The 26,188-nt window shown below is 43.7% G+C and overlaps 2 protein-coding genes and 1 long non-coding RNA gene across 3 annotated transcripts; 2 read left to right on the top strand and 1 right to left on the bottom strand.

Moving 5' to 3' along the window:
- The first annotated feature begins 2,433 nt into the window (after nucleotides 1–2,433).
- On the top strand, nucleotides 2,434–4,262 carry LOC124700439 (lecithin-cholesterol acyltransferase-like 1). The gene is made up of 2 exons (XM_047232569.1): nucleotides 2,434–3,050; nucleotides 3,155–4,262. The coding sequence occupies exons 1-2, from the start codon at nucleotides 2,617–2,619 to the stop codon at nucleotides 4,062–4,064; spliced, it is 1,344 nt and encodes a 447-aa protein (XP_047088525.1). The 5' UTR covers nucleotides 2,434–2,616; the 3' UTR covers nucleotides 4,065–4,262.
- Nucleotides 4,263–13,776: 9,514 nt separating this feature from the next.
- LOC124697326 (lecithin-cholesterol acyltransferase-like 1) lies at nucleotides 13,777–16,449 on the top strand. Its single transcript, XM_047229933.1, has 5 exons — nucleotides 13,777–14,186; nucleotides 14,267–14,374; nucleotides 14,542–14,600; nucleotides 14,947–15,315; nucleotides 16,430–16,449. Exons 1-5 carry the CDS (start codon nucleotides 13,777–13,779, stop codon nucleotides 16,447–16,449), a joined length of 966 nt encoding a protein of 321 aa, XP_047085889.1.
- Nucleotides 16,450–16,541: 92 nt separating this feature from the next.
- On the bottom strand, nucleotides 16,542–24,679 carry LOC124700438. Its single transcript, XR_007001737.1, has 7 exons — nucleotides 23,915–24,679; nucleotides 23,421–23,754; nucleotides 22,280–22,607; nucleotides 20,758–20,929; nucleotides 19,686–19,842; nucleotides 19,270–19,598; nucleotides 16,542–16,870 (listed from the first exon to the last, which is right to left on the bottom strand). It is a non-coding gene; the product is annotated as an uncharacterized LOC124700438 (long non-coding RNA).
- Between the last annotated feature and the right edge of the window lie 1,509 nt (nucleotides 24,680–26,188).

Here is a 26,188-nt window from a genome sequence, read left to right as displayed (position 1 = left end):
AACTTAATTAGAACAGTGCTACCGCCCGACGCGAGGGTACAAAACATGAGATGCGTGTTTGCGTGCATGATCTCTTCGCTTTTTCAGTTCGCCCCCAGTAATGAAGACATGGCCTAAAAAACCTGTTATGGATACATTAGGCCATCTCGGACCTTACAAAACAAACAAACAACAAACGGTGGCCCTCCTTATCTAACAACTAACACCACATTAGCCTTCTCTTTTCTTCCTCCTCACACAAAGACACACCCCATCTCGCAGCGACGGCCACCGAAAGCAGAAAGCATAGAAAGACGAGACGAAGAAGAACATCAGACCAAGAAAGAGGGGTAGATCCGCAGAAAAAAGAAGGGATCCACTATGGAGGAGAATGAGAAAACCTAGTGTGAGCCGAAGAATGCAGAATCCGATGGGCATTCTTAGCTCATCCACTCTCTGCATAGTTTCTTCAACCCTGCACCCCTGCTTTCCACTACATGTATCCGCATCATTCTTGATCTATAATTGTAGCCTCTCTTAAATTTATTTATCTGCAAAAAGAATCGACAATGGTAGAGGGTAGGAAAAATACAAAAACCCTAATGATTAAGTAAAGGAAAACTTGTAACTAGGCATCTTAGCTGAGAATCTGTGCAACAGAATGGTAGAGGGTAGGAGAAATTAGACTATATAAGGAACTAAAAACTGTAGTACGGAGAAACTTAGAAAGAATTATATTATAACTGAAAATTATAGAAAAACCATAGTACAAAGAAACTATAGTATAGCTATAGGTGACTATGAAATTAGGTCTGCTTAACCCTGAGAATCACTAGTAAAAACTAGATGGTTTGACATATCTGTCTGATGTGGGCATTACCCTTCGGGTAACCTACATTAGGATACCTTCACTGGCCCAATCAGGGGCCCATGAAGTTTGCCGAATATTAGAAGAAAGCCTACGCGTCGACATCGAAGGAAAGGACTCATACGAAGGAAGATACTTGAAGGACAAGGAAACAAAACTATGAAACAAGGAAACTTTAGATTATGACTTTTTGTATTCTAGTCGAATCCGGACAGATCTCTCGGGACCTGGTCTAGTATATAAAGGCCAGGAGAGGATCTGCCGAATCACAACCTACACGCATAGAACCATCGCAACGCAACTCTTAGAGCTTAGAACCCTAGTCTCTAGGTGAATCCATCGTAGTCCTTCGGCTACCCCATTGTAACCCGATATAATTTTGGATAATCAAGATCAGACAAGCAGGAAGTAAGGGTTTTACCTCATCGAGGACCCCGAACCTGGGTAAATCTCTCTCCCCATTTGTTCGATCACCGATGTCTCGTGCTAGCCTGCAGGATTCCGTCAACCCTAAGCCCCTCATGGTGGGCATTGCCGGGAAGCACCCCCGACACTGTCATTTCCTCTATTGTGTCCATGTCCAAATCTTATCCTACCATGTACAACAACTCTTCCAATTAGTGTTGCTTAGCCTGACAGAAATTAGGACACGTATCAATGAAAATGAACACAGATAAACCAGAGAAAAGAAAAACATATATGGCATACCTCATTCTTAGTTTGTTTTCTTCTTGATGCGTCTTTGATGTGTTTGTAAAAACTCCCTAACGAATAAAAAAGCTAGTAGTCGGCCTTAGATGCAGAAAACAATACAGTTTAGCCTCGTCTCATTCCCTTCGAAGCTCAAATATGAGACTACTTATAGTGAGTGTAACATAGGTAGTAGCATAACATCCCCAAAGCATTTAGGTGACATGGTATGCCAATAAATGAAGAAAAAAAGTGATGTAGTAACTAGCTATGTTACCATAACATCACATTTCTCAAGCGAAGATGAGTCTACAATTTAATAAAAATGTAACATGCATGATACCACATATATGTAACATGCACAATGTTACTACTCTATGTTATTTCCCACTATGACTAGTCTATGAATATTTTTGTTGGCAATGATGATACTTGTCTAGCTTCTCTAAAAAAAAAAGTCTTGTAGCGGTACACACGCCTCATTTCTCGCTCATTGTAACTTGTTAATGTTCCCGCAAGTTACAATGGGTGAGAGATCTGACCAATCCTTCATTGATTAACTTGATTCCATGACGGCGAGCTGCAAGCCACGGATTGGCAGTGGCGTAGCGGCGTAGCAACATCCGCTCAATAACGCAGGCAGGACAGGATCGTGTCCGGCGAGAAAAAAGCAGAGCCCGGCCGGCGACAGCACGGCGGCACGGCGTGTACTTATAGGTAGCAGTGTAGCAGCATATGCTGTGGATGCCTGGTCGCCGTCCCCGCTTAATCACTGGCAGGCTACCTGAGAACGCTACGTTACCGGGGTCGTACTTAAGCATGGTTAGTGTTACACGCGAATCACACAGCGCAGCTGAGAGTGAGAGTAACCACTGATGGTGCTGGAAGGACGACGTAACTACCACTTCCACCGTACGAGCTGTGCGCCTGTATGCCGTTTTGAGCGGCTCCAGTTGATCCAGACAGCATCACTTGTCCGGAAAGTTCAACACAAGGATCACCACACAAAGATTTCAGAGGGAGCGACCAACAAATCCCAGAACAAACAAAGAGACAATCAAGAAAATCAAGAGTTAATCATGCATATGGAAGCACTACCCATGGAGACAACAAATCCGCTACGTGCGGTCGTGCTGGTATCCGCGGTCGTGATCATGCTGTCACTGAGCTCGTGCTGCGCCTCGTCGTCGTCGGGCGGCGGGCAGCAGCTGCATCCGGTGATACTCATCCCGGGCTCCGGCGGCAACCAGCTGGAGGCGCGGCTCACGGACGACTACAGGCCGTCGACCCTGACGTGCCGGGTGTGGCCGCCGGTGCGCGGGCGCGGCGGGTGGTTCCGTCTGTGGTTCGACCCGTCCGTCCTGCTCGCGCCCCTCACCCGCTGCTTCGCCGAGCGGATGATGCTCTACTACGACCGCGACGCCGACGACTACCGCAACGCGCCCGGCGTCGAGACCAGGGTCTCCGACTTCGGATCCACCTCCACCCTCCGATACCTCGACCCAACCCTCAAGTACGCACTTTTCTACCAATTCACCATGTTCCTTCTATCTGTTCATGATAATGTGCAGGTGTTGCAATGACAATGGCGTGACAGTAAGGCAAATTGACGTGCAGGCTACTGACGGGGTACATGGACACCCTGGCGAGCACGCTGGAGACGGCGGGCTACGAGGAGGGGCACACCCTCTTCGGCGCGCCGTACGACTTCCGCTACGGCCTGGCCGCGCCGGGGCACCCGTCGCAGGTGGGCAGCGCGTACCTGGACCGCCTCCGGCTGCTCGTGGAATCCGCCTGCGCGGCGAACGGCGGCAGGCCGGCGATCCTCGTCGCGCACAGCCTCGGCGGGCTGTACGCGCTGCAGCTGCTGGCGCGCGCGCCGCCCGCCTGGCGCGCTGCGCACGTGAAGCGCCTGGTCACGCTCTCGGCGCCGTGGGGCGGGTCCGTGCAGGTGATGCTCACCTTCGCGTCCGGCAACACCCTGGGCGTGCCGTTCGTGGACGCGTCCCTCATCCGCGCCGAGCAGCGCAGCTCCGAGAGCAACCTCTGGCTGCTGCCCGCGCCCAGGGTGTTCGGCAACACCACGCTCGTCGTCTCGGAGCGGCACAACCGGACCTACTCCGCCAAGAACGTCACGCAGTTCCTGCAGGACATCGGGTTCGCCGAGGGCGTGGAGCCGTACCGGGCGCGGACGCGGCCGCTCGGCGAGGTCCTGCCGGAGCCCGGCGTGCCGGTCACGTGCCTCGTGGGCACCGGCGTCGACACGGTGGAGAGCCTCGTGTTCGGGGCGGACGGGTTCGACGCGGGGCCCGTCAAGGTGGTGTACGGCGACGGCGACGGGACGGTGAACCTGGCCAGCCTCGTGGGGCCGATCAAGGCCTGGTCCGACTCGCCGGCGCAGGTCATCGAGGTGGTGGAGCTGCCCAAGGTGTCGCACTCGGGCATCCTCAAGGACAAGAGCGCGCTCGACCAGATCCTCCGGATCGTCGATTCCATCAACCTAAACGCCACGAGAACGAGCCAATGATCCAGCAGTCCACTTAGCTACGGAATGAAACACCTTTTATCGATTAGATTTGGGAATTTACACTAATTTGGTTTGTGCCATTAATTATTTGCTAGCTACAGAAATGTGTCATTGTTCTGTTAGTTTTCAATAGATGTAAAATATTTGATATGCCACGGCTGGAAGAAGTGTTGTATATACATTCAAGTTTTGGCAAGTCACAAACAATCTGTATCGATATATATTCAAGTTTTAGCAAATCCCAGACAATCTTCATGGGACAGAAGGAGTAACATCGACGCGACAACCAACTTGTCGTGGGATGGTTAGAAAAGCAGCATCATCTTTAGCCCACCAAGATCATACCTCAGGTTTGACATTTTAATATCTTACAAAAACATAACTATCAGTTTTCTTGAGCTCAGTCTCTTAGAGATGCTCATTAGAATAGAGCGTGCATGCTTGCACTCATATAAGTGAGTGTATATACATATTTCTGCGTTTGTTACATGTTTCGCAAAATAAAAATGTTAACTACACATGAAGGTATAAAATTTACATGCATATTTGTTGAGTTTGACTGTTTGAGTCTACTAGAACAAGCTGAACACGAAAAGTTCACACTAAAATAAATTTACCTCCCACCATAATTTTTTGACTCCCTCCAATTCACATTACTTGTCGCTAGTACGAACAAAATATACCTAAGATACATCCATGTTATGGACATGATCAGAGGGAGAACATGATTTTGAACATGTAATTGGGGGAAATTTATTTTTTAAAGTATGTAGACTAGTTTTCCTTCTACCCCCACCGTTCTAACATGTAAGATATATAAGTTTAGTCGAAAGTCAACATCTTCAAAGTTTGACCAAGTTTATATAGAAAAATATGAACATCTAGAATACTAAATTAATACTCGTCCAATTAAAAAAAAGTATCGGAAGTGTACCTTTTGCAAAACAGTTCTCTTGTTTCTCTCACCCCATAGTTCAGACCACACCAAACATCTCACACACATTGCGCACCCCCACTCCGCTCAGGTTTCCTACTAGGTCACGAGCCCTCTCTGCTCGGCCACGAAGCTCCCCTCTCAGCTGAGCTCACGTCGCCTCCCCACCGTGCTATCTTCCCCTCGCTGTGCCACCTCCCCTATTTGTTGCGCTTCCCTCCCTTCACCACACCGTACCATCATATCTCAGCTCGCAGGAGACCGAATAGCCTTATCCGGTGACAACGAGGTTGGATCCATTGACTGCTAGCCCGCGTGTGCCCAATCTGGTGACCGCGCTAGGCCGAAATCAAGGAGGTTATTAAAGGTGGTGGTGGAAACGGGAGGGGATGACTTGGACCTGCTAGATGATCTGGATGGCCTGGAGTTCCTTCGACGACGACATGTACGTCATGAAGATTGAGCAAGAGAGACGAGATGTGAGATAGGCGGGCGAGCGGCCAATCCACATCTGGATGGGCTTTTTGTCAGTTTCTAATTATTAACGATTACTCCCTCCGTTTCTAGATATAAGCCATATAGTTTTTTTAGACCTTTTTGTAGAATATAAGGTGTATTGTGTTGCACCACTTGTATGGACAATATTTCTGTTGATTTGATTACTTTTTTTTATCTTATGCAAAGTGCTCTATTAGCTCATGTTAATTTCTTAGGGTTAATCCCGCCCATTAATGTGTGCTATCTAATTTCCGTGCTAGAAACTATATAGCTTATATCTGGGAACAGAGAGAGTATTTCACAAAGTGACATTGTACTAAGGGTCTAACAATTTTTTCGTATCGGAAGGAGGATCGATAGAGTCACCATAAAATATATTTTATCCGTATGTCTATTTAATATTGTAGATGCTTTATATATTTTTTGTAAATATTTGTAAACTTAGTAGGATTTGATTTTTGACTAAACATATACAATTTATATTTTAGAACAAAGGGTATTTTTTTGTAGTACAAGTTATGTATCCACCAACTTACAGGCTACTAGACTAGTTTTACACTACCTAGAACATGCAATTTTCGGCAGACAACACTGTAATTTTTTCTTGACCCGACTCGGTTTTTTTTACAAGGGATCATTACAGATTTTGAGAGGGCGGAGGGGAGTAGTAGGTGCACAAGATCTCAGAGTTGATCATAGTCGTTACACCAAAAATTAAGAAGGAAGGTTGAGGAGGAAGTGTTGCAGCGAAAAGACCAAAGTCTAATGTCTTCAATGCAGCACCACGCGACCAAAGAGATGTTCTTCACGACCCCATTGAAGGTGAGGGCGTTTCCCCGCTTCTAGATGCTCCAGGCAATCGTCGTGTTGATAGTGGTCTTTTCATAGTGATGGCGTGTAACTCACACGTTCGTTGGGAACCCCAAGAGGAAGGTATGATGCGCACAGCAGCAAGTTTTCCCTCAGAAAGAAATCAAGGTTTATCGAACCAGGAGGAGCCAAGAAGCACGTTGAAGGTTGATGGCGGCGGGATGTAGTGCGGCGCAACACCAGAGATTCCGGCGCCAACGTGGAACCTGCACAACACAATCAAAGTACTTTGCCCCAACGAAACAGTGAGGTTGTCAATCTCACCGGCTTGCTGTAACAAAAGATTAACCGTATTGTGTGGAAGATGATTGTTTGCAGAAAACAGTAAAACAAGTATTGCAGTAGATTGTATGCGATGTAAAGAATAGAACCGGGGTCCACAGTTCACTAGAGGTGTCTCTCCCATAAGATAAAAGCATGTTGGGTGAACAAATTACAGTCGGGCAATTGACAAATAGAGAGGGCATAACAATGCACATACATGTCATGATAAATATAGTGAGATTTAATTGGGCATTACGACAAAGTACATAGACCGCTACCCAGCATGCATCTATGCCTAAAAAGTCCACCTTCAGGTTATTGATACGTCCAATTTGCATCACTATTTTATATCATAATTTGCTGTTATTCATTGATATATTTCATATTGGGACACAATACTTATGTTATTTCATCTATTTTGCATGTTTCATGATTATTTGGAGATCGAGCACCGGAGCCGGGATTCTGCTGGAAAAAGCACCGTCAGGATGCAATATTTCGGAAGATCAACTGTGGAAGGAAGTTTTACCAAAAATCCTATTTTTCCAGATGACGAAGGAAGCCAGAAGGGGGAGCCAGTTGGACCCAAGGTGGGCCCACACCATAGGGCGGCGCGGCCCATGGCCTGGCCGCGCCACCATGTGGTGTGGGGCCCCCTCAGCCTCTTTCGCCTCCTTTTCTTCGCGAAACCCTTCGTCCCGAAGACCTAAGCCACAGAGGAATCCTCACGAAGGGTTACAGCCGCGCGGGGCGGAGAACACCAGAGAGAAAAGAGCTCTCCGGCGGGCAGGAATCCGCCGGGGAAATTCCCTCCCGGAGGGGGAAATCGACGCCATCGTCACCGCCATCGAGCTGGACATCATCTCCATCACCATCATCATCATCTCCACCATCATCACCGCCATCTCCACCGCTGGATGATACGTCCAAATTGCATCACTATTTTATATCATAATTTGTTGTTATTCATTGATATATTTCATATTGGGACACAATACTTATGTTATTTCATCTATTTTGCATGTTTCATGATTATTTGGAGATCAAGCACCGGAGCCGAGATTCTGCTGGAAAAAGCACCGTCGGAATGCAATATTTCGGAAGATCAAGCTGTGGAAGGGAGTTTTACCAAAAATCCTATTTTTCCGGATGACGAAGGGAGCCGGAAGGAGGGGCCGGGAGGACCCGGGGTGGGCCCACACCCTAGGGCGGCGCGGCCCATGCCCTGGCCGCGCCGCCATGTGGTCCGGGGGCCCACGACCCCTTTCGCCTCCTTTTCTTCGCGAAACCCTTCGTCCCGAAGACCTAAGCCGAGAGAGGAATCCTCACGAAGGGTTACGGCCGCCTCGCGGGGCGGAGAACACCGGAGAGAAAAGAGCTCTCCGGCGGGCAGGAATCCGCCGGGGAAATTCCCTCCCGGAGGGGAAATCGACGCCATCGTCACCGCCATCAAGCTGGACATCATCTCCATCACCATCATCATCATCTCCACCATCATCACCGCCATCTCCTCCGCAGCACCTCGTCACCGCCGTAGCAATTTGGGTTTGATCTTGATTGTTTGATAGGGAAACTCTCCCGGTATCTATTCATACTTGTTGTTGATGCTATTGAGTGAAACCATTGAACCAAGTTTATGTTCAGATTGTTATTCATCATCATATCACCTCTGATCATGTTCCATATGATGTCTCGTGAGTAGTTCGTTTAGTTCTTGAGGACATGGGTGAAGTCTAAATGTTAGTAGTGAACTATGGTTGAGTAATATTCAATGTTATGATATTTAAGTTGTGGTGTTATTCTTCTAGTGGTGTCGTGTGAACGTCGACTACACGACACTTCACCATTTATGGGCCTAGGGGAATGCATCTTGTACTCGTTTGCCAATTGCGGGGTTGCCGGAGTGACGAAACCTAAACCCCGTTGGTATATCGATGCGGGGAGGGATCGCAGGATCTCAGAGTTTAAGGCTGTGGTTAGATTTATCTTAATTACTTTCTTGTAGTTGCGGATGCTTGCAAGGGGTATAATCACAAGTATGTATTAGTCCTAGGAAGGGCGGTACATTAGCACAGGTTCACCCACACAACACTTATCAAAACAATGAAGATTAATCAGCTGTATGTAGCGAAAGCACTAGACTAAAATCCCGTGTGTCCTCGAGAACGTTTGGTCATTATAAGTAAACAAACCGGCTTGTCCTTTGTGCTAAAAAGGATTGGGCCACTCGCTGCAATTATTCCTCTCGCATTTTACTTACTCGTACTTATTTCATCTGTTACATCAAAACCCCCTGAATACTTGTCTGTGAGCATTTACGGTGAAACCTTCATCGAAACTGCTTGTCAACACCTTCTGCTCCTCGTTGGGATCGACATTCTTACTTATCGAAGATACTACGATACACCCCCTATACTTGTGGGTCATCAAGACTATTTTCACGGCGCCGTTGCCGGGGAGTGAAGCGCTATTGGTAAGTGGAATTGGTAAGGAAAACCTTTACTTGTTTGTGCTGATTTTATTTCTGCCTGCTGCTATAAGTCATTATGGAGAGATCTTCTCTTCAATTTCTATTTGGGAAATCTACTACTACTGCAACGGTAGTGGATGAGGCGCCAGGTGAGGAAGTAATACCATATAAAATACCTACGAAAATTAGTGAACATGTTATGGATAACCGCTATGAAGTGGATGGAACTGTCCATCCTGGTGATCATTTACTGTTTTTGCATGAATTATGCGGGTTATTCAAATGTGCAGGTATTGCTATGAATGAAGTTAGGAAGAAACTATTCTCTATATCGTCTGTCTGGTAAAGCGGCGCATTGGTATAAATTGCTGAAGAATGGTGATTCTCTTGATTGGGAGGACATTGTGCCTTTATTCTATTCCAAATTTTATCCTCCAAGTGAAATTCACAAAGATCGGAACCGCATATATAATTTCTGGCCTCATGATGGAGAGAGTATTGCCCAAGCTTGGGGGAGATTGAAGTCTTTAATGCTCAAATGCCCCATTCATGAGCTTCCTGGTAATATTATTATTGATAATTTCTATGCAAGACTTTCTTTTCAAGACAAGACCTTGCTGGATACTTTTTGTTCTGGATCATTTACACGCAACAAAGAAGAGTTTAAAAGGGACCTTCTTGATCGGATCCAAGAAAATACTGAAGGATGGGAGAACGACAAAGATAGAGAGTCAGGTATAATTTATGATTATAAATGCATTGAAGCTTTTATGGATACTGATATATTTCGTAATATTAGTGCTACATATGGTCTTGATTCTCAAGTTGCTGCAAACCTTTATAAAGCTTTTGCCTCTCATTATGAATTGCCTAAGAAGAATTTTGATAAGTATCATGAACCGTATAAAGATAAAATTGATTCATCTATTAATAAGTGTGTTGTAGTTGAAACTGCTGATCGCGTTATTCCTGAAGCTTATATTGAAAAAACTCCTTTTCCTGCTAAAATGAAAGAGTACTCTGTTATAAATAGTGCGGTTCATAAAAGTGAAAAGAAACCTAGGGAACCTGAGGAACAAATAAAAATTGAACCTGCTATTGCCATAGTTAAAGATCTTGTGACTGAAAATGTAGAGGATGGTCATATTATTTTCTGTGAAGATGCTTCTAATATTGTTTCACATCCTAATAAACCCAAACAAGCTAGTGTTCCTATGCTATCTGTTAAAATTGGTGATCATTGCTATTATGGTTTATGTGATATTGGTGCAAGTGTTAGTGCTATACCTTATGAGCTTTACACGGAGATTATGCACGAAATTGATTCTTGTGAACTTGAAGAAATTGATGTGGTTATTCAGCTGGCTAATAGAGAAACTATTTCACCAATTGGTATTGTTCGAGATGTGGAAGTTCTATGTGGTAAGATTAAATATCCTGCTGACTTTTTGGTACTTGGTTCTGTTGCTAGTGATTATTGTCCTATCATTTTTGGTAGACCTTTTCTAAATACCTGTGGAGCTATTATAGATTGCAAGAAAGAGAAAATTTTGACCAAATTTGCTGGTGAATCTTATGAGTTTAACTTCTCTAAATTTACTAAAACTCCTTATAAAGCTGATTTGCCTAGTAATGATTTTAAAATGGAGCGAGTGTGCATCTACTGTTCTTGTTCCTAATAATCCTTTGCGAGCAACATTTGGAGGATAGCGAGAGTGAAATTTTTAGGAAAGAAAGAGAGGAGCTTGAGGAGATTTTTCTTCGCCAACCTATTCTCAAGCATGATTTACCGGTGGAAGACTTGGGTACAACACCGCCACCAAAGGAAGATCCTGTTTTTGATTTAAAGCATTTACCTGATAATCTTAAATATGCTCATATTGATGATAAGAAGATATATCCTGTTATTATTAGTTCTAAGCTTACAGAGTTTGAAGAAGAAAGATTATTGCAAATATTGAAGAAACACCGAAGTGCTATTGGCTATACTCTTGATGACTTGAAGGGGATTTCTCCCTCTATTTGCCAACACGCCATTAATATGGAAGATGATGCGAAGCTCTGTTGTTGAACCTCAGCGTCGTCTAATTCCTAAGATGAAGGATGTGGTAAGAAATGAGGTATTACGACTTCTTGAAGCTGGTATTATATATCCTATTGCTGATAGTAGATGGGTTAGTCCTGTGCATTGTGTTCCTAAGAAAGGAGGAATGACTGTTGTGCCTAATGATAATGATGAGCTCATACCTCAAAGAGTAGTTGTAGGGTATAGAATGTGCATTGATTATCGAAAAGTTAATAAAGTTACTAAGAAAGATCATTACCCTTTACCATTTATTGATCAAATGCTAGAAAGGTTATCTAAAAATACTCATTTTTGTTTTCTTGATGGTTATTCGGGTTTTCACAAATTGCTTGTTAAAGCTAAAGATCAAGAGAAAACCACTTTTACTTGTCCCTATGGAACTTATGCTTATAGGCGTATGCCTTTTGGTTTATGTAATGCTCCTGCTACTTTTCAAAGATGCATGTCTGCTATTTTTCATGGCTTTTGTGAGAGTATTGTGGAAGTATTCATGGATGATTTTTCTGTCTATGGGAATTCATTTGATAGTTGCTTGCGAAATCTTGATAAAGTTTTGCAGAGATGTGAAGAAACTAACCTTGTTCTTAATTGGGAGAAATGCCACTTTATGGTTAATGAAGGAATTGTATTGGGACATAAAATTTCTGAGAGAGGTATTGAAGTTGATAGAGCTAAAGTTGAAGCTATTGAGAAGATGCCCTATCCGAGGGATGTTAAAGGTATTCGTAGTGTTCTTGGTCATGTTGGGTTTTATAGGAGATTTATTAAAGATTTCTCCAAGATTTCAAAGCCTCTTACTAATCTTCTTCAAAAAGATGTACCTTTTGTTTTTTATGATGATTGTAAGGAAGCTTTTGAAACTCTAAAGAAAGCCTTAACAACTGCTCCTATAGTTGAACCTCCTGATTGGAATTTACCTTTTGAAATTATGTGCGATGCTAGTGATTTTGCTGTAGGCGCTGTTCTTGGACAGCGAGTAGATAAAAAATTAAATGTTATTCATTATGCTAGCAAGACTCTTGATGCTGCTCAAAGAAATTATGCTACTACTGAAAAAGAATTGTTGGCTGTAGTCTTTGCTTGTGATAAATTTAGATCTTATATTGTTGATTCAAAAGTTACAATTCATACTGATCATGCTGCAATTAGATACCTTATGACAAAGAAAGATGTGTACCTAAGGCCATTAGTTGATGAGCTTTTACAGCTGTGGGGCAGACCTGGTGTCCGTGTGTGGGATGAGCACAAAAAAGAGGAATTTGACCTACGAGCGTTGCTTTTCGTAACCATCAACGATTGGCCTGCTCTTAGTAACCTTTCGGGACTGTCAAATAAGGGATACAATGCATGCACGCACTGCTTACATGAGGCTGAAAGTGTACATTTGCCAAATTGTAAGAAGAACGTGTACCTTGGGCATCGTCGATTTCTTCCGAAAGGTCATCCGAGTAAGAAAGAAAGGCAAGCATTACAACGGCAAGGCAGATCACCGGCCGAAGCCTGCGGAACACTACTGGTGCTGAGGTATTTGATATGGTCAAGGATTTGAAAGTCATCTTTGGAAAGGGTCCTGGCGGACAATCAGTTCCGAAGGGAGCTGACGGGCACGTAGCCATGTGGAAGAAGAAATCTATATTCTGGGAGCTAGAATATTGGAAAGTCCTAGAAGTCCGCTCTGCAATCGACGTGATGCACGGGCGTGTATGGGAAGTCAAATGATACAAAGGAAGCACGTCAGGACCAGCAAAGTTTGAAAGACCCTGATGACCGGCATCCGGAACGGTTTCAAGGTCGTGCCAGCTACGCTATGACCAAAGAAGAGAAGGTCATCTTTTTTGAATGCCTGAGCAGTATGAAGGTCCCGTCAGGATTCTCGTCCAATATAAAGGGAATAATAAACATGGCGGAGAAAAAGTTCCAAAACCTGAAGTCTCACGACTGCCACGTGATTATGACGCAATTGCTTCCGATTGCTTTGAGGGGGCTCCTCATTCTCACCCATTGTAACTTGTTAATGTTCCGGCAAGTTACAATGGGCGAGAGATCTGACCAATCCTGCATTGATTAACTTGATTCCATCGCGGCGAGGCGCAAGCCACGGACTCGCCGTGGCGTAGCGGCGTAGCAACATCCGCTCAATAACGCAGGCAGGACAGGATCGTGTCCGGCGAGAAAAGAGCAGAGCCCGGCCGGCGACAGCACGGCGGCAAGGCGCGTATTCTCAGGTACGTAGCAGCATATGCTCTGGATGCCTGGTCGCCGTCCCCGCTTAATCACAGGCAGGGGCTACCTGAGAACGCTACGTTACCGGGGTCGTAATTAAGCATGGTTGGTTTACACGCGAATCACACAGCGCAGCTGAGAGTAACCACTGCTGGAAGGACGACGTAACTACCACTTCCACCGTACGAGTTGTGTGCATGTATGCCATTTTGAGCGGCTCCAAGTGATCCAGACAGCATCACTTGTCCGGAAAGTTCAACACAAGGATCACCACACAAAGAGCGAGCGAGCGACCAACAAATCCCAAAACAAACAAAGAGACAATCATGAAAAACAAAGGTTAATCATGCATATGGAAGCACTAGCCATGGAGACAACAAATCCGCTACGTGCGGTCGTGCTGCTGTCCGCGGTCGTGGTCATGCTGTCGCTGAGCTCGTGCTGCGCCTCGTCGGCGGGCGGCGGGCAGCTGCTGCACCCGGTGATACTCATCCCGGGCTCCGGCGGCAACCAGCTGGAGGCGCGGCTCACGGACGACTACAGGCCGTCGACCCTGACGTGCCGGCTGTGGCCGCCGGTGCGCGGGCGCGGCGGGTGGTTCCGCCTGTGGTTCGACCCGTCCGTCCTGCTCGCGCCCCTCACCCGCTGCTTCGCCGAGCGGATGATGCTCTACTACGACCGCGACGCCGACGACTACCGCAACGCGCCCGGCGTCCAGACCAGGGTCTCCGAATTCGGCTCCACCTCCACCCTCCGCTACCTCGACCCAACCATCAAGTACGTGCTCTGTTCTTGGTAATGTGCAGATGTTGCAGTGGCAAATTGGCAATGACGTGACACGGCTAGTTGACGTGCAGGCTCCTGACGGGGTACATGGACACCCTGGCGAGCACGCTGGAGACGGCCGGGTACGAGGAGGGGCACACCCTCTTCGGCGCGCCGTACGACAACGGAAGAAGAAAGTGGTGAACTTATATTTGTCCGTTTTATTTTTCATTAACTTAAACACTAGTCCGGATTTAAGCAGTCTTGCGACTTTATTCTTTTTCTCTTAGTCACAGACATATTTGTATACAAGGCATTTTAAAACAAGGAAGTAATAATCCATGATTAGCCATTGCATAATATTTAGGTCAGGATGCACTGACATAGTAGCAGTTACGATTCGTGATACTTTTTCTCTGGAGCTACGTAAGAATATAGTCCACATGCCATTCTGGTCAGGTGACGAGGCCCCAGACGTGTTTCATATGTCTTGGGCTCCTGGATTTATGTATGTTGTTAGGTCACTGGGTTAACTAATGTGGTGTTGGTTATTCGCCACACATGAGCTAGCCAGGCTTCACTTTCTCAGGCGAGTGTTCATTTTATCGCAAACTTGTTGCTAACGCCACTTTCATAGCACACTACCCTGAGCTCTAGATTGAATTTCCTGCCAAATCTTGTCACACTTACGGCAAGTTATGTCACACATTCGGCACACAATTTGGCAAAACATGGCAACCAATCATATGTGCCCTAAGGCTGCTACATTCAGATTATCTGCTATTCTTCACTTGCCTAATTGTGTGCATGCTGCCCGCGCCCAGGGTGTTCGGCAACACCACGCTCGTCGTCTCGGAGCGGCACAACCGGACCTACTCCGCCAAGAACGTCACGCAGTTCCTGCAGGACATCGGGTTCGCGGAGGGGGTGGAGCCATACCGGGCGCGGACGCGGCCGCTCGGCGAGGTCCTGCCGGAGCCTGGCGTGCCGGTCTCGTGCCTGGTGGGCACCGGCGTCGACACGGTGGAGAGCCTCGTGTTCGGGGAGGAGGGGTTCGACGCGGGGCCCGTCAAGGTGGTGTACGGCGACGGCGACGGGACGGTGAACCTGGCCAGCCTCGACGCAGCAACATCACTCTCGGGTCAAAAACTCGAACCAAATCGACGGAAAAAACAGGGTAAAGCCGCAAAGGCCGGAGAAGCTAGTCCCGGCTCCATCCGGCCGAATTTTCTCGTCAAGCGCTGCTGCCGCCGGCTTAATATTTTCTTGCAGTGCCGCCCACTTAATAAGAAGACGAAACCCCAACTTCTATTCCTAATTGCGTATGCACAAGAATCACTCAAAAAAACAAAACAAACAAATCTAGGAGTCTTCACCATCCATCCCCATGGAGAATCAACTCACGGAGCCAAAGTACAAAACGAAAATAGAAAGAGCTAGGATCCATTGATTACCTGATACAGCAAGGATAGACGGAGGGCCGGCCACACTCGCCTCGCCAAGTACATCCGCACGCCAACGGACATGGCCGTCACCATCTCCATCTCTCCAATGGACGGCCGCTCTACTTGCTGGCAGCGTGGCCATCTCCTCTCCTCTCCTCGACAAAGTCAAAGTCTAAGTCACACGCGCAACCCGCACGCGGTCTATGACCAAGGGCATGTATTTGTAGAGAGCAAGAGCTAGGTTCGTGGGAAGATAGAGAGTAGTTGGCTTTGAAGTTTGAAACGGGAATGAAACAGATGAACCAAAAGGATGGACGGCAGAGATGCACAAAGCACACGGATTGCTGACTTGTCATCAATCAAAGCACTTTGTGAGACGTGGTTAGTGTTTTGTGGGATCCTATGGGTCATCCGCATCATAATAACTGCCTCCATCGATTTTTGTGTTTCCCTCCCCAACTAATAGCGTGAGCTATCTGCTTGGATCCCGGAGCCAATTGATTGATCTGTATTTCTAGAGGTACAAGTATGGAATTTTTACGTCTCTTTTGATCCTACAGATGTGACTAAATCTATTCATTTGTTTTTTTACAAAGCATAGTTGATAGATTTGTGTTTCAAGGGTTACGACTCTAGACGACTTTTTACGTCCCTTTGATTCCTAGAGAAGCGACTGAATATGTTTCTCTTCCTTTGTTTTGCTTCAAACTTTCCAACGCCCTCACACTATCAATCAAAGTTCACTTTTGTTTTCTTCAGGAACGAATCTATTATGCTTCCATGCTGAATTTTAAGCTTCAAACTATACAGCTATAGAATTGTTTGTTTGAACCAAATAAGACATAAATGTTATCTCATTGACTTCATTATACATACGTGCATGATAGGTTTCAACAAAAAAGAATAATTAAGTTTACACATGCTGTCTATACCACCCGTATTGATTTGATTACCACACATCAACGTGGAAACCATGAGTACATAGAACAAGCAACATGAAAAAAAAAGCGCTCTCACAAGGATAAACAACATATTTCAAGCAACCACCTAGATTAAACATCATAGTGCTAAGAAGAGCTAATGAGCAGGAAGATCGGCACTACAGCTCCTCTTCCTCACCAACGGCCACCTAGGCCCAGGCTCTTCGGCAACAACCCGTAGATGTTGGACACAAATCACTTAGGGTCTAGGTTCTTCTCCATGAGCGCCGACGTAAGCCACTAGCCTTGTCATCTGCTTCAGGCCCTCCTCCTGTGTGTGTGCACATCATGTTAAGAGAAATGGATCAAAAGCCTCACAAGGTCTAGAATGTCAAATGTACATGTGTCCATGATCGAAAGACCTGATGTACAACTTCTTAACTATGATGCTACTCCACTAGTTCGACGAGGCAAGACAATTGGTCTAGCTGTGGTAAAATAAGATGAAATAGTGCACAAATCAGTTGAAGATGCTCCAGGACTAACCTATGTAAGTGCCCAGTTGAATATAAAATAAAATGGAGCTCTGAGGTATATGACCTTAATAACTCGTGCTATCCAGTAGCTAGAAAACATTGGGAAGCAAGAAGTTGCACACTCTACGTATATGCTTCAAGCACTTGACACCATGCTTACTACTAGTACCTTTTTAAACCAACTGCAAGACTAGTTGAAGAAATACACACAAGAAAGCATGTTCGTCCAAGTTCAGTTGATCAAAGTCCAAGCACCTTTTTTAACCAACCGCACCATCAGTTGAACAAAGTCGGTTGTTTCGTTCATCACATGCACGACACCAGACCACGAAGGTTCAACTCCACCAACACAGCATAAGAAAATATTACCCACCAACACACAAAAAAGATACAGTAGAACTACCACAATAATAAAAAGGACGACATGAGTCAAATAACAATTTTTCCTGAACATCATATGGAAAAAAGAATCAACATAATCTGCAAGGGATAAAGCTCAGAAGCACAACATACAAGATGATGATAAACCCAAAGATAAGCTACAACAGTAATTGGGCTTTCTAAACCTGAAGAAATTGGATGTGCTAGAAAAGTACCAGAATTATGGGTCAGCAGGTTGCTTCGAAAGGTACCAGAACTACGAGGAAAAGTACTAGAACTATGAGAGAGGAAATGAAAGTAGGAGGGAGGATAGGATATGATATCCCGCAGTTGAATAAGGAACTCCAGGAGCAATAAGGGAGGCTACCAATCTCTCTAATAATCACGTCTGGGCTACTTGCACAAAGTAAAGTCCTTATAGAAAAAAGAGAGCTACGCAGCGAAGGAGTAGTAGTGTTGTAGTGTTCATATGGCTATTTAGTGTTGTTGTGTGAAATGGTAGTGTTGGTGTTTCATTAGGCTATTGTAGAGAAAGAAAGAGTGGAGTTGTTATGTTGTTATTAAGACTAACGTGTTGTTGCAATTATAATACTAAGAATTCTCTGAAAGTTTATTGCCAAGTGAAAATTAATGGCATGACTCCATTATCTCCTTATTCAGACAAGCACGGATTAAAAGACCACACAGAGAGCACTAGAAGCAAAACTTGAGACCTATGGAAGACAATTACATTCCAGCAATCCCAAAATATAAAAGAGAAGTTGAAGCAATGAAAATGTTGTTGTTAGATGTCATTAGATAGGATGGCATTGCTCAAAACTAGTGGGCATAGAAAAAAGCATTGCACAATTTGCATATATGCTCCAGGCTAGACTAACTGCAGAACTCGACCCCATTCTCACTAGTACCTTGAAAAATGGGTACAAAAATACATGCATAGGCAGAGACGACACTGAAGGTTTCAGCTACATCAGCGTCTGAGGAAATATGTACATGTAGTTATTATTCTCCATGATATTTAAGAAATTATTTAAAACATGCTAAGAGCTGGAACAAAAAATAAACGTCTTGGATATTATTGGTAGCATAAACAGGAAACAACTTGGAGATTGGAAATATGCATAAGAGCCTAAGACTTTTCGTGTTACTCCCTCCGATCCATATTACTTGATGCTAAAATGGATGTATCTACAAATAAAATGTGTCTAGATACATCTATATTAGCATCAAGTAATATGAATCGAAGGGAGTATATACAAGTGGATAAACACACATCTACTCTTCAAGCATTCATTTACTCATAACCCAGCAAAAAAATACACTTGAACAAAACATGTGATGATGGCAAAACATATGTACTCGACCTAGAGCTGCAACGCCCAAATCCTACCAAGACAGGAGCACGAGCACAACTCTCTTCTTATCAGATTGATAGAAAAAAAGCTTGAGGAAAATCTCCAACCACAATAAAAGTCGTATTAGGCAAACCAAACAACATATTCTTCTAACACACAACATGAGCATATATTGGTTCTTGTTCTAAGCAATCAAGAAAATTACAACACGACACATGTTTCATCAAACTTAATTATTGGTTAAAATGTCAGAGCTACATGAAAGTATTTTTTTCACTAGCTACATGCACAGGGCTATGCAAGCATTCACTAAAGAATGCTAACAGTGGGCTCTGAGAAATAAAAAAAAAGTATGAGAAAGGGTGACTGAATCATGACATATATCTGTCGCAAACATCAAAATATTGAACAGAAAACATGGGCAATAGATACGATCTTGGGCATGTGTGTGTATATACCTATGCATCGTCGTCTTCGTTGGTGTGGAGGAGGCAGACCATGCCGCCCTTGGCTTCAGTGATGGATTTGTCCTCACCGACCTTGTAGAGGCCCCTCGAGTGGTGCTTGGCAGCAGGCTGGAGCTGCAACTCGGGGAAGATGCCGACTTTTGGACCGGGTGCACGTCAGCAGCAGCAGCGCAGGGAGTACAGTGTTGCCTTTAACGCAAAAGAACCAGAGGCTCAACCTAGCATTTTGACAACCGTAAGAATCAACCTCCATACTGTTCGACTGACAATAGGCAACAAGATCCTCAATTCTCGGAGGAGAATTCCTTACAACATAGAACCTGAACACATATAATTTGACAAGTTAGGTAAATGCGATGACTATGAGAACATTGTTAGAACTAGTGCATGGTCATGTCATCACTTACACTTTAGAGAATCAACCTCCATACTGTTCGACTGAAAATAGGCAACAAGATCCTCAATTCTCGGAGGAGAATTCCTTACAACATAGAACATGCGATGACTATGAGAACATTGTTAGAACTAGTGCATGGCCATGTCATCACTTAGACTTTAGAGTGTCTGTCAAAACAATTACAAGAAAGGTTCAGCCTTTTAGCAAATCTAACACACTTATTTATGGACAAAGGGAGTACTAAAGATAGACCGAATCTGCACTGATAATAATGTTATCCTGTTGTACCAAGAAAGATGAAAAACAAATACGCATCCTTTTGATCAAATAGGAAAAAAAACAAATGCTTCAACTAAAAGCTAGAATTAATGTCCAATAAATTAATTGCACATATCAGTATACGAAAAAGTATAAGCTGGATAGCCTCAATCCTTAACTTGGAGAGGTTAGGCATAAAAACTAACTGCTACGAATAAGTACATGATTCTAAATAATTGGGCAAGGAAATAGTTACACTGAAACCTATCTGAACCAAGTAAAAAAAACACCTTATGTCTCAATCTACAAAAATGAGCTCCTAGGATCCAACCATAATTAGGAAAATCCTATTTATTAAAATACTATGGGCATTGCGATGCAAGATCAGGGATAGTGGGTTCTTAATCTTCAAAATGGGATCACCATAATGTGCTGCTTTGCATATTCAACTTGGGTAAAATGCAGGTAAAAATGCTTGTAAATTCATTTCTAAAAAAATCCTAGCGGGTGATCCTTAATGTAATTCTCGAAGCCAAACACAAGGTTACCCAGTTACAATTCTAAATAGAGCTGCTAAATCTGCGTGCAAGTAAAGAAGCTAGTGCTACTGCAATACTTCTATAATTTATCAAAAGGCTGATACTATTAAGCCACTGATGAAACAACCCTTGTGTTTGTATTGTAAATATTCTTTACACTTAGGTTTAATAATTTAACTTTTTTTAACAAAAGGAGTTGTGCTAATTAACTCAGATCAATCACCTATCTAGGACTACTGCTAGTTGCTTGCCCGTATGCATGCAAGCATGCTCAAGTGCTAGTACCTCTTCCGTTATCTCTGCTAGTCCCGTTTCCATGACACTGCAACTGATATATTTGCCCCAAACACAGATAAAGAATATAATTCACTTCTTCAATTAACTGAGCATCCGGAACAAGCTCAAGAGATTAAGGCGGTTCCACAACAAACTGAGAAACAACGGGATTCAAAAGAATCTGCAAACAACAAAGATATAGCGAAATTGTTAGTATAATTTTCTGGTAGCTGGGAAAAGCATGCTATGTATGCAAGTGAATTGGTACGGACATGTAAGATGAAGACCAGTGCAGGGGCTCAAGGAGAAAGCTTGTTAGGTTGCAGTGCTCTGAATATTCAGAAAAGGGAGGGAATTTCTAAACATACGCTCCATGGAAGGAAAAGCAAAGAAACTATAAGAAATGCACAGCCGAATCCCTAAGCAAGAACACACGTGGGAACATCGACATGCATGAACACACGTGAGGTATTTGACATGCACAATGCATCTAACATAGTATTTCATCTTTTATGCAGGTTATCCCTTTGGTCACTCATTGGATCCATATGTGGTCCTTCCTGCAGCCGGTGGAGGAACGTCGGGGATATTGGGTTCAACCGTTTGGCGACGGTCGCACGGGATTTCTACAGCCAGTGCGGTTGGCGGTCTAAGAAAAGGCTCACATCATGATGCTCCATCGCTTTTTTCTTCTAGCTTTTTTTAGGTGACCTATCCATGTTGAGACTCTAAGTGATCCATGAGCTGTAATAATTGTGTAATGCTACTACTTTTTTGGTGTGACTTAATTTAATAAAGAGCCGTATCCATCAATTGATGCAGAGGCAGTGGTACCCCATTTCGAGAAAAAAATCAAGATTTGCAAATTGCTAGACAGAAAACAGACATAGAGCTGGGGTGTCAAGCCAGTTGATTAATTGCTTTGCCAAAAAGATGCAAGTCTTTCTGTAGCTTTACAAATTCTTCTTGTCAGACTAAAACACACAAGTACTCACTAAACAAATGGATTTTCATTCTTTATACACATTGAGGCAAAACTGCCATGAGTTCCCAAATATATTCACTGGCATATGTGTTTCCAGAACTATAGCTAAGCCAAACGAGAAGAAGATAGATGTAAGCAGTATTAATACTAATTGTTCAGGACGCCGCTAGCATCAGCCAAATATGAATCAAGTCCGATACTACTACCGCACTTGGTCAACACATATAGTCAACATGATGAAGAAGCTCCAGCGCTGCAACCATCAGGTGCAAAACAACAGACCAAGAAATCTAAGATAAAATAGTGCAAAAAAATTCCTACATCACATGAATCTTGCCTAAGTGATCTACCAACACAAGATGAATTTTTCAGCTACAGGTTGCAACAAAATTAAATCAACCATGACACCAATGACAACCTTCAGCTTCGTCGTCATAACAGGTTTCTGATCCGGTCAGATTCATCAATTATGGCTATCACTTGGGTTGCTATAGCATGCACATCAGCAAGATATTTTGGATGGGTATCTAGAAACTGTACATTTACCTCATTGTAGTCATGGGAGACCTTGTCGTGGAGCTCCTTCATGATCGGGTTGATCTTGAGGACCAGCATGTACGCCTGTAGGCTCGAGTTCAAGAGGATCTTCTCCATACCCGTACGACCACATATGATGTGTGTTATGGAGCCAGTTTCTGATCATCACCGACCCGAAGCTCTCATTGTCCAGGGCCTTCTTCCACCACACACCAGTCAGCCAGCTCCTCGAAAGATTCCCTGAGGTTCTTGACATAACATCTCGTTGGATTTACTCTAGCTGAACATCAAAATGCCAGGATCATAACCTTAAGCACCAATGAGATTCAAAGGGTGCCTGGAAACATCACAACCCATCAGGCATATCTTTATTTTAAGTAAGAAAAGCATTCAAATTTCTGTACCAAACAAATCCATTCCATTCGTATTCATGCACAAAGAAATACGAAAAAACATATATCCTTCAACATTAAATAAGATAACATCAAGTCGACTTGGCCAAAGTCCAAGACACATGCATGTAGTTGGAAAAAAAAGAGCAAAGCTTCTTATGCTCCAAGTTTAGGGCCTCAATTTATATCTACCTCATGCTACTCACTACATGGAACTACATCTGGAGTTTGTCACAAGGAAATAAAACATCACATAGGTAGACAATAAAAACAATTTCCTATGGTCAAGCTCTGTAGCTGCTGAGGTGAAGATAAAATAACATGGATCAAAGCTAGCCCCCATGTCAACCGGCATCCATCCAACAACTAGAGAATGTTGATTAACCAAGCTAGAAACAAGCATCCTGACCATATGACCAAGCTAGAAGCTAGAAACCCTTATCATAAAGAGAGATAAGTTAGAAGAATATTGTATGGTTTTGCAACAAAGTGATGAAGTAAGTAAGTAACAAAGAAAGTAAAGACATCAATTAATAGTCAAAATAGCTTTCTCATTAATCCAGAAGATCTCCAAAGATGCATCATTGTAGGTTCTAGCGCTTCTTCAATTGTGCAGCCCCAACAGATGGGTGAAATCCTAACTAGAGCAACACCTCGAGTTCCATTTCATTCCTCGATATTATTTTACAGGAGTTCAAGTAATGCGGCACAAGAAGGTGTTGATGTATTTTTTACAGACCAAAAGGGTAAAAGTGCACCTTTGGAGACGGGTGAGTGAAGCAGCAAGCTAACCCAGCATGACAACCGTGAAGATGTCGGCGTCCTTCAGGGTGCTCACAGAGGCCAGTTGCACCTCGACATGCTCTGGAACAACGGCCTCCTCCAACATCTCCTCACATCATCCTCCACAACATCCACCTCACTTTCCAACAGAGCACGAGGATTGTGAACATCTAGTGCCTCCAGGGTCTGAACTAGGAGGAAAACCCCACAACCGTGTGTACCGCCGCTGCTAGCAGAGGCCATGAACCTGCAACTTCTAGAGGAGTATTTCATGGTGTTGCTCTTATTGGTGGTTAACCCGCAGCTTGTCTTGGGAGTTGGTTATACATGTAAAATTAGCACACATTAACATGCTAAATTTATTGCAGAAGTCACGGATGATGGACTGGATCTTGTAATGAACATAATAGAAAAACAGATAATACAAGAAACTAGCACACATGAAATAGACCTAGAACTGAAGATTCACCTCTCTATGGCAGAACCAGCTCAACGTAGAAACAAAGCAGCAACCATGGCCTTGGGTCGTGAGCTAGGTCAGGACATTAGGTGCTCGCACGCCCCACGACTATTAGTCCAGGGAATCCCAGAGTAGGGGGCAGGAGAGACGTGGTGGCAACGTTGGTCACTGTCTGACGACAGCAAGTGAGCCACTGTGGTCGCAACCCGCCGACGAAATGCATGCATAGGTGCTCCAGATATCTTTCTCTCCCACATCAACTCGCTGTGTTGTCATTGCCGATGGTGAAACTACGGCTTGTCTTGAAGTTGTCCGCACTTGTTGCACAAATAGCACACATTAACATATTGAATTTGTTTTCCTCGTAAAAAATAACAAACATAAATCATATTATTGCATAATATATAATAATAAAATATAGAGATAAACTAAAGTTGGGATCTATCTTTTTCTCCTTTTCTAAGAAACTAAAGTTGGTAGAGAACTTCCGGAATAAGTAGTAGCAGATCTCTATGGCCCGGCACATCACTCATACCATACCCAAAATTGTATTGGTGGCACTCACAATAGCAAGGGTGCAAGGGCATTTACTCGCACAAGAGAGCACGCAATGAACAGTTGGGCGGAATAAGGCGACATGAATAATATTCACTTAGAGAATCTAGCTAGTTAACCAATGTGAGAATTCTCTAAACAATTTTTAATGAGAATATTAGTGGCTACACTTCAATAATAAATTGCGGTGTGTTCCCCTCTCATTGCTCAACACTTAAACTCGCACACCAAAATCGAATTGAAACAAAGTAGCCCTTGTGCAGAAATGGGAGGGTATGTTGGAAAGATTAAGATGGCAAGTGAAGTGGACCTTGTTGGCGGTCGTCCTTGTCCTTGGTAGCACAAAAGTCGGAGTCGCCAGACCAGCGCCGCTGTTGAGCCACTTGCACAACAGCACCCTACGTCACTGTGCCATCTCTGATCAGCTCGGTATCACCTTCTTCGCAGCGGACAAGATTTCAGAAGTGTAGTTTAATGTCTTGGTGCCTTATCAAAGCTACTCGAATTTTCAGGTCCACAAAGCTGTGGAGGTGACACCATCATGTTTTGGATATCTCATTTTCCTATGAATGTACGACTGTTTCGTTGTATTTTGACTAGCACATATCTCCACCTGCACAAGCAACACAATTCATATATGAGGTAAATAATTGCACTACAAGAAACAGCCAAACGGAGGAACTAAACATAGCTCCAATAATCTTCTTGTTTCGCATAGGTAGCAAACTCTTTCACTACATGAAACGACCTCTATAGCACATGGTAATTTATACACGTCAAGAAACCAGATGAATTTGCATCAGTGCTAATTGATGCAATATGTCATGCAGATAGAAAGGCATGTCCATGTCACAAAAGTACACTGGCATCTACGCCACATAAATACATTTGGTTAGATTAAACCAGCTTATATTTAGTTGTCATAAAAAGTCCCTAAAGAATATAAGAGCAATTATGAACTGCCCATAGAATAAACTCAACAACTAAAATACTAATGAAGCTCCAAATAACTAGTAGTACCTTTAGCAATTTACTGCAAAAAAATGAGGCTGCCCTTTTTTTCCAAGGTACGCAGGCTTGACAGAGGGTCAAATAATGGAAAGAGTCTCCAAGCCTAAATGATGGCAACATCCTTATAAGAAACATTTTAAATAGCGAGTATTTGAATTGAGTTACAATTCCAAATTAAAATTAGCAACAACCAACTTATATTAATTGAAAACAAAGCTTCACAAAGAGATAATTCAATCCAACGACAACCCCGCCTACCAAAATAAAATTGATTCCGTGGACAGACAAGCTAAACTGGAGGTACATAGTCCAAAAGACATGGCCACTGCAACTGTTGGCTGCTCAGACAGCAAAGGTAACACATACAAAATATACTACGAACTATCATTATCAAATGGAATGGTGCAATGGTATTTCCTTTGCTGATTTGGGCTACGGCGATGGCTACCATGCTCCGATGCAACTCCATCGGCTTTGTACACATAAGCTATAATAGCAGCGTCATTCACATTATCTAGGCAAGAAGATACATGATACACATGAGAATATCGATTCCAATGACAGTCTTAACCTACCAAGTATCATCCATAAGACAATCATGCCATTACAAAGACACCACATGAAAATCAATTCAGCAGACAAACAACAAACTAAGCTAGAGGGACTTGATGACCTTGATGGCGATGGGGGTGAACGGAGGTGCTTGAGAGCCAACCT

The sequence above is a fragment of the Lolium rigidum genome, chromosome 3, assembly GCF_022539505.1.
Source record: "Lolium rigidum isolate FL_2022 chromosome 3, APGP_CSIRO_Lrig_0.1, whole genome shotgun sequence".
Lineage (NCBI taxonomy): Eukaryota > Viridiplantae > Streptophyta > Magnoliopsida > Poales > Poaceae > Lolium > Lolium rigidum.
The sequence above is the reverse complement of the archived record's forward strand: the minus strand, read 5'-3'. Positions and strand labels throughout refer to the sequence as shown.